We start from the raw sequence: 9,506 nt of genomic DNA, 5'->3' as shown, positions 1-9,506 counted from the left end.
GTTTTTGTCCTGTTTTAGCGTCGTTCAGCTTCTCGAAGAAGGTGTTAGATTCAGAAACAGAATTTATTTGGTTGTTACTCTGATAGATTCCCCACTGAGCCTCAGACACCTTAAAGCTCTACACGAGTGTGAAATGACGCAGCAACCTGCTGCAGCAGCAAATGCAAGTCCAGAGCCAGAATCTCCACAGCTGTGTGAGACACCTCGGGGACGGTGGCGATGTCACCCCGGCGAACGCCACGCTTCAGATCGCCCTCGGCATCATGGGAAATCCGTGCTCAGCCACTCACAGGACCGGCATCTGCTTTCACATAATCCGGGTCTGTGCAAGGACATGGGACGAATCCCAGACGTCCCAAATTCTACAGTACCAATTATTCCCAATCATGTACACGCACACACACACACACACACTACAGAACGTACTCATCATTCACACCTCAACCATTGTGTTATATTTTCTACTCACTCATTAAAATGCTTTAAATGCGACTGCTTTTTTTTATTTATTTGTTTCAAATATTTTTTGCACACAACAAACTAAAGCAACATCAAACTCATCTTTATATTTGTTTAGCTTTATTTGTGTTTTGCTTTCGATATGTTTTTATTTTTGAAGTCACCTCTGAATGTGTCCCTTATTTGTTCCTAGCTTGACACAATGGTGAAGTTTTCCGTAAGGTGTTTTCCGTGTCTGCGCTTTGTAACTGACAGTTTTCTGACACGTTCAGGACAGAAGTGTGGATTCTTGGTACCGTGACAGAGGAACGAGAAGCTGGTGTCTGTTTTGTATAACCGTTTAAACACATGTAAGTATAAACGGATAAGAAGTAAAACGTGTCATTCATTAATGAATGAAATAATTGTCTTCGTTACACCACTGCATCGCTTAATAGACATTTCTATTCATTTTAAAGCTCTTTTATCAGCAGAAGCCAACAGAATATTTAAAGCTTTAAAATAAAGAAAGAAATAAAAGTATCTACAAACAATCTGGACAATCTGATATTTATAATCATTTGTTATACTCTCATAATGACAATAATCTAATTTCCCCACATTCAAGATATTCTTTGTGTGTTTGTTTACAGAGTTAATTCATAAAAAAAAAAAATCCAAGAGATTAATGGTGGAGAACTTTTTCTCTAGTTAACTAGAACTCTGATCATCTCTCCATCACTGCAAACCTCCAAGATCCACTGATGCACAAAATACACAATGAAGCACGAGGTGAGCTTCAGCACTACGGAAATACAGCATCACGATATTATATTAACATATTTTGAGAGTGCAGTCTAACAGTGAGCTGCCAGTTTATTAGGAACAGCTGATTAAGATCCTGGACCCAAATTAAGAGCTCTTTATTGCACTGATGCACGGGAGAACGGGGGTGCCAATACTTTATGCAGAGCAACAGATGGAGTCCAGTGAGTGATTCTACGCCTGTGTGGTACAATAGGTGTGCATCAGTGCATATTAATGCACGTGCTTCTTAATCTAGCGTCGGTCTATAGGTTCCTCTTTGTTGCACGCTTTGTGTGTGTGTGTGGGTGTGTGTGTGTGTGTGTGTGTGTGTTCGCTCACCTGAACGGTTTGATGCTCAGCAGGCATCTCCTCACCATTATTCCGAGCTGGTTCACCAAACCCTGAGATGAAATAATCCGGTAACGAATCCGCGAGCCGCGCCGGTGAATCCGGTAAGAGTGCGCGTGGAACGCATGCTGCACGCACGCACCTCTTTCCCAGTGAACAATCAAAACAATCAGGAAAAAAACACCACCCCGGCAGGCAGGTAACGCGTTTACGGTCCCGGTTCAGTGCATCATCTCCATCAGCTCTCAGCTTCTTTAACCGCGAGCCTTTTTTTTTTTTGTCGCGCTCAACGTACGTTCAACGTCTCGCGCTTTCCATTCATTGCGACAGAAAAATTAACAAACAACAACAAACTCCCAACTTTGCCGCGCAGATGCGTGATTAGTCCGAATTGCCTCAAAATCCAAATCTCATGCAAAACACCCCGCAGGACGCTGAGACGTTTGTCAGTGTTACAGACGATACGCGTGCGTTAGAGGGTAAGAGTCGCGTTGCGCAGCGGAAGGAAGCGCTCTGCGGTCTGCGCGTCGTTGAAGTTCCCCTGTGATAACTGAGCTGTCTAAAACGCACAAAGCAAAGCCACCGGACCCCCTGCGTGCACCAGGCAGGCGGAGAGTATGCTGGGTGCAACGGGACAAAATCGACTTCTCAATATGCACAGCGGGCTCCTAAGCGTCATGACGTTCCTTCCTGCGCTCTTCTTCACCGTGCAGGTGAGATGCTCCAGAACATCACGGACATTAGTCAGATTTTGCTAGAAGATCACACAACAGTGCTTTGAAGTGAAATACTATCATTCTGATCATAGACACAGGTTTGAACCCGCCTGCCAAGTGATATAAATGAGTTTTGGGTGTTTTTTCAATTCCAAATGTTTATACATAGACGCACGCACGCACGCACGCACACACACACACACACACACACACACACACACACACACACGCACGCACGCACGCACGCACACACACACACACACACACACACACACACAGAGAGAGAGAGCGAGAGTACTGTCTCTATACACATCACATATACATTCCATAAACATCATTATAGCCTAACCACATATAAATTTTTTTTTTCTGACCAAAGGCTGGAGCGATGTGCCAAAAGCATCATATCACAATACAAGATATGTTTTTGCAATTTGCAAAATAATTGTTTTTTTGTTGGTTTTTTTTAAATAAATAAATACATAAATGTTTGATTTTATGTTATTTGATCTCTAAAAATCTATAATCTAATAAAGACGATTATATATATATATATATATATATATATATATATATATATATATATATATATATATATATATATATATATGTTAGAATATGGAGATTAACAAATACAAAATGACCCAAAGATCAGTAGAAGGTCTGTCTACAGGACGTCATGAAGCGTAGTGAAGCTTTAGGAATTTTGACCCGCTCTATCCTGCATACACGTGTAATCTGCGTCTCGTCAGAAGTTCAGCGTTAATTTGCGCTCTGAAATTAAGCCCGCACGCCTGTTTGGTACAAATACATCTAATAATACTTTAATATACAGTCTGATATTTACACAAACACATATTTAACTGTGCGTCATGACCATATGTTCAGTCCATTTGTGTTTAAAATTTATACTTAACACTGTTGGGTTTTGTGGCTGATGTTCGGTTCTAACTTCTCTTACTTTCTCTTCTAACTTCTTAAGTCCAGCGATTCACTGATTAATTCACTTTAAATCACTTTAATGACGTGTTTATTACGATCAGGACCATGGACAGCTCCGTAAAACGGGCTAAACTGCGACTCCTGTAGGTGGAGAACGGGAATGACACCAAATCTGGCTGATTTTCTAAATAACCTTACAGCAATATCGATTTGAGTCGTGATGTGACGAAATGTGAGAAAAGCAAAGTGCTGTTGCTTATTGTGATCATTTGATTGACCAGCGCATAGTTCTGTGTCCAGATCACGCAGAGCTAATCCAGGTGAAAAAAAAAATAAAAGCAGATGAAACACTTTTTGTCCTATTGTGCAGCATTGAACAAATCAGGTGAGGAATAAACAGGTAAGACACAACACAGAACCAAAAGAGCTACGGATGAAGGTCATACAGAGTTATTCTACTTCTAATTACTGCTTTAAACCAAAACCAGGTCCAGTGAGATCAGCACATCATGATTAAACTATATTTTAAAGTTTTTCTGTTTTGTCTCAGCAGAATCATGATTAAATAAGTGCTTGTTCCAGCTCTCTGTGACAGAGCAGCGTTATTAAAATAAAAGTTTGACCCAGTCCTGTCAGATTTAAAGTGGTTAGTGCCGCATTATTAGAAACGTAGGCACAGCAATAACGTGGCACAGAGCTTTGGGATGAGCTGCATGATTAAAAAAAACTCGGGAAAGAGCTTAAATTACAGACAACCTAAAAAAATAAAGAAAAGAACAACATGTAAGGAGGCGCAGGCGTAGGAGTGGGAGTGGGAGGAAGGCTTTCTAAGTGTTTTCATCAGGGTTTTCTAAGCAAGCATAAAAATACATTGAGAGATCATTAGTGTTTGGCATCTTGACATTTGAAAGTATGAGAATATAGACATATCATCAGATCTGCATCAGAGTGTCAAGAGTTAAATAAACATAAACTACTAACAGATCTTTTTCTACATACATCTGAAATTGTTTCAGCTACAGCAACAATGTGACATTTAAAATAAAACTTTTTTTCAAGTCTAAACAATTTTTATGGATCTGGTAAAGTGACAAATCCAAACAATCGACTAGAAACATTTCCTATAGACTGATCATATGGCACATGCAGTCAAATGATTCTTTAGATCAGTTAAATGATTCTTTATTCACTCACTCACTCATCTTCTACCGCTTATCCGAACTACCTCGGGTCACGGGGAGCCTGTGCCTATCTCAGGCGTCGTCGGGCATCAAGGCAGGATACACCCTGGACGGAGTGCCAACCCATCACAGGGCACACACACACACACTCTCATTCACTCACACACTCACACACTACGGACAATTTTCTAGAGGTGCCAATCAACCTACCATGCATGTCTTTGGGCCGGGGGAGAAAACCGGAGTACCCGGAGGAAACCCCCGAGGCACGGGGAGAACATGCAAACTCCACACACACAAGGTGGAGGCGGGAATCAAACCCCGACCCTGGAGGTGTGAGGCGAACGTGTTAACCACTAAACCACCATGACCCATAAATGATTCTTTAGTTCAGCTAAATGATTCTTTAGTTCAAGAGAGGAGAGAGAGAGAGAGAGAGAGAGAGAGAGAGAGAGCGAGGCCTGAGATACAGTAATGGCTGCATTCTGATCTAAAATATTAACTAATAAAGTGACTGTAAAGACAAAGTTTTAAAGTTCTGCCACATCCCTGCTATCAGATTTCCCACTGAGGGGCAAAAACACCTCTGACCTTCTTTTCTTTATGACTAAAAAAATAAGCTGTTAGTGGCTTAAGGTTCCTTTGCCACGCTTCAAAGATCTGGTGTTCCTTTGCTGAGATGTAAAGTGGAGGATGACCAATCGGTTGTCAGAGGTGTGGGCAGCTGCCTGGACGTGATAACGAGCCTTCGACACGCTCCTTTCACACAAGCACCAAATTGATTCGGGTTCCTGTTGCCATGTTCTTTCTGAAGTCAGGGAGTCATTGGAGATGCCGTCGTTGTCAGAGAGTCAGAGAGTTAGAATAAAATAGAATTATTATAATAGAACAGTGATTCAATACAACAGAATATAGAACAATAAAATAGAGTAGAACATTATTACAGTACAATAGAATAGAATAGACAATAATATTGATACAGTAAAATACAACAGAACATTACTGCAACGATTAAATAGAATTGAATAGAATAGAGTCAAATAGAATAGAATACTGCTACAGTAAACTAGAACATTATCGCAACGGGAATAATATAGCAGCATAAATTCATTCATTTATTCATCTTCTACCGCTTATCCGAACTACCTCGGGTCACGGGGAGCCTGTGCCTATCTCAGGCGTCATCGGGCATCAAGGCAGGATACACCCTGGACGGAGTGCCAACCCATCACAGGGCACACACACACACTCTCATTCACTCACACAATCACACACTACGGACAATTTTCCAGAGATGCCAATCAACCTACCATGCATGTCTTTGGACCGGGGGAGGAAACCGGAGTACCCGGAGGAAACCCCCGAGGCACGGGGAGAACATGCAAACTCCACACACACAAGGCGGAGTCGGGAATCGAACCCCCAACCCTCTAGGTGTGAGGTGAACGTGCTAACCGTGCCCCCTAGCATAAAACAGAATAGAATAAAGAATAATGTTGTCATAGTAAAATACAATAGAGCCAAATAGACTAGAACACTCATACAAGAAAACAGAATATTATTGCAGTATGAAATAGACAATAATAGAACAGATTAAAGAATGGAGTTGAGGAGGTTTGGTGTGTGATGATGGAGGGGAATCACTGAGTCTCTGTAGTTGATCGTTTTCCAGTAACGTCTCGACCCCACGGCTTTAATTCCTCTAAATACCGAAAACAATGAGCCAAACATCACATCAGACAATTTACTGACCAATCACAGTCCAGAAAAGCTAGACACCCCTCCAACACACCTCAACACACCCCTATACACCCCTATACACAGTGTATACATTCGTGTGTGTTTTCCCCTCACAATGAACGCTTTTTAGATGTCAGACAACCCAGCGTTTCCTTCCTCCTCCTCCTCCTCCCTCCTTCCTCCTGCTCCTCAGGGTCACGTCTGCTCGCTTCTCCATCAGCGGCTCAGAGCAACAAAAGCGACTGTAATTAGGTGTCTAAAGTTCAGTCACTAAGGACTAAACAAACCTCGCCTGTGCATTGTTAATCATTCTGTAGGACACACACACACACACACACACACACACACACACACACACACACATTATTGTTCTGCTTGTTACTCTTACACTGCCTCCATTTAAACAACACCAGTGTCCCTCTACATGACCTTCTAAAAACGAGTCCTTTATTAATAACAAGCAAAATATCAGATGGAAATGTTTTTCTTCTCAGAGGTCAGATTCCGGGTTCTGATTGGTCAAAAGGTCAAAAAGGCCACCGACATTACAGTGTCAGCCGTGATGCAGAGCCCCTGGAGCAGTGTGATTTAAGGGCCTTGCTCAGGGGCCCAAAAGTGACAGCTTAGCAGTGCAGGGGCTTGAATCCCAACCTTCTGATTAACAACCCAGAGACCACTTGAGTCTTTAATATGTAAGTAGACGTTTTGTTTAACCGCAGTCTCCGACCAATCACGGCCCAGATTCACTTATTCACACATGATGTCATCAGTAGCAACAAGATCCACCGCTTTCGTCCTCTTAAATTAATAATTCTTTCCATATGCTTTGTAAAAGTTCCTCTCAGCTGTTCAGGAAGTTTTTAAATGCCCCGTAGCAGAACTCTGGCTCTTCTGATAAGCTTTTCTTGTGTGTATTAAATACAGACATAATTGTTCTGTACATATTAATGAATCCAGCTGCTGCTCTTGCGTCCAGGTCCACAGACACACCAAGTCTGTCCTGTCTCATATCCCTGTATTAATTCCATCCTCCGATTCGTATTCCCAGTGAATCAGCCTCACGGTTTGAGATGGAAATTGCAGCTCTAATAACATTAAGGTTCGTCTTTGCTGCGCGTCAAATCACATTAAATCAGAGAGAAACGTCGGGGCACGGAGGAGGAGACGGATGTTTAGCATTCTTGGCTTGAGGTTTGAGGCAACATTGGAGAAACTGGGGATAATTCCACTGTCTCTGTGTTACAAAAGGGTTATGGGGGAAAAAACAGAAAGAAAAGAGCTAGAATATTTCATATAAAATAGAACTTGATTACAAAAGAGTAGAATATTGTTTCAGTCAAATGGAATAGAACAGAACATTATTAATGTAGAGCAGATTAGAATAACGACAATCAATTGAATAAATTCGAAACAAAAATAGAAAACGATCAGAATTTAATCAAATAGAATTGAATAGAATAGAACGTTATTACAATTAGAGTAGAATGTAATCAAACTAAACATAATTAAACATAATTAAAGTAGAATGGAGAAGGGAATAAATGACACTAGAATACAATATATAGAGAAAGGGGGTCACGGTGGATTAGTGGTTAGCACGTTCGCCTCACACCTCCAGGGTTGGGGGTTCGATTCCTGCCTCCGCCTTGTGTGTGTGGAGTTTGCATGTTCTCCCCGTGCCTCGGGGGTTTCCTCCGTGTACTCCGGTTTGCTCCCCCGGTCCAAAGATATGCATGGTAGGTTGATTGGCATCTCTGGAAAATTGTCCGTAGTGTGTGATTGCGTGAGTGAATGAGAGTGTGTGTGTGTCCTGTGATGGGTTGGCACTCCGTCCAGGGTGTATCATGCCTTGATGCCCGATGACGCCTGAGATAGGCACAGGCTCCCCGTGACCCGAGGTAGTTCGGATAAGCGGTAGAAGATGAATAAGTGAGAGAGAAGGTATTAGGTATTTGTTTTAAGGTATTCATAACCTACAGTGTGTTATGACACATATTTCATTTTCTCTATGTCTTTATGGATGTTGAGTTCGAATAGAGTTCGTAACATGTTAACCTCCAGTACGATTAGTATTGCTATGAGACACTATTGTTATAAGCTTTAGTGCTAATACATGCTTCTCAACATGTAGTGTAACCAGAAGCAAATAAACAAAACGTGACGGAAAAAAAACGCCTTCTGTAGATACTGTGGCATGTAAATAAAGAATGTGATCGTTGTTTAAATTGTTGTTGTTGTTGTCGTCGTCTCGTGTTAATGCGCCTCGTAATTAATTAATGTGTTGATCTGTGAGTCAGATGGTTTATTAACAAAGCTTCAGAGGAAAAAAAAAATTTGGGAAAAAAAAAAACACTAATTGTCTAAAAGTTAATGTTTCGGTGGATTCTTCTCAGCGTCCTCCGGGAGCCTCTTACTTTAGTAGAGAATATTAAACGCCTCCTCACTAAAGGACGTGTTAGACGGAGGGATCTGTTTTCAGACTGATCGAATTCAGACAACGGATCTGCAGGCACTTTCTCCTGTAATGGACTTGGAAGAGTAAATTGAAAAACAAGCCTGCTGAGTGGTTTAGAAACCCATTTGCTCGCGTCTTCGCTTTCCGTCCGATCCCGCGGTCAGCCGCAGATGAAATTCCAACATAAATAAATAAAAAACACAGCTTATTTTTGAAACTTTTTAAAAATCCGTTTTCTGTTTACGTTGCTGAGAAAAGCCTGTGACAGATTCGGGATCGCGTGGAAATGACGGCTCATTATTCACTGCACTCTGGGCCTCTCACACCTGAGTAATAATCTCAGAAATCTGCCTGAGGCTTCATATGCTAATGAAAAAATGATATTAAAAGAAAACCCAAAACGTCCAGAACAGTGGCAGGACGATACGTTCCACACCGGCTCGCTTGCTGCTCGGGTTCGTTTTTAATGCGCTGGTTAAGACGAGAGCTCTGAGGACATCCATTAAAAGAGAAGGATCTCAGCAGGTCTGTTTCACCGGGGTGAAGACGTACGATGTAAGATGCAAGGAATAAAACACTCTGCGTGTCACGAGGTGTTTGAGGAAAACAAGCAATACTTCCTGTGACCACGATGAAGTCAAATATTTTCCTGTAAAACCGTGTCATGTTCTATCATGTATATCAGACTGTTCATTATCACTGATATTATAGTAGCTACAGTACAAACAGTCTTTCTCTCACCGGTCTCTCAACTGTTATAAAGCTCTGAGACTGGCGACTCCTTCTATATATATTGTTGCTGTCAGGCAGAATCCTCGTATCTCCAAACCCGTTATTTTTCACACCTTATCTGCAGTGCACAGGGTTTAGTCCGCGTTG

The 9,506-nt window shown here is 41.7% G+C and overlaps 1 protein-coding gene across 1 annotated transcript in view; it reads right to left on the bottom strand.

Moving 5' to 3' along the window:
* Positions 1–2,138, bottom strand: part of LOC132845014 (alpha-1,6-mannosylglycoprotein 6-beta-N-acetylglucosaminyltransferase B-like) — an 83,831-nt gene extending 81,693 nt beyond the window's left edge. Inside the window, exon 1 of the mRNA XM_060868986.1 lies at positions 1,585–2,138. Coding sequence (XP_060724969.1) covers positions 1,585–1,622 — 38 coding nt within the window. The 5' untranslated portion in view covers positions 1,623–2,138. The remainder of the gene's footprint in view (positions 1–1,584) is intronic.
* Positions 2,139–9,506: the final 7,368 nt, after the last annotated feature.

This window comes from Tachysurus vachellii, chromosome 4 (genome assembly GCF_030014155.1).
Source record: "Tachysurus vachellii isolate PV-2020 chromosome 4, HZAU_Pvac_v1, whole genome shotgun sequence".
NCBI lineage: Eukaryota > Metazoa > Chordata > Actinopteri > Siluriformes > Bagridae > Tachysurus > Tachysurus vachellii.
The sequence above is the reverse complement of the archived record's forward strand: the minus strand, read 5'-3'. Positions and strand labels throughout refer to the sequence as shown.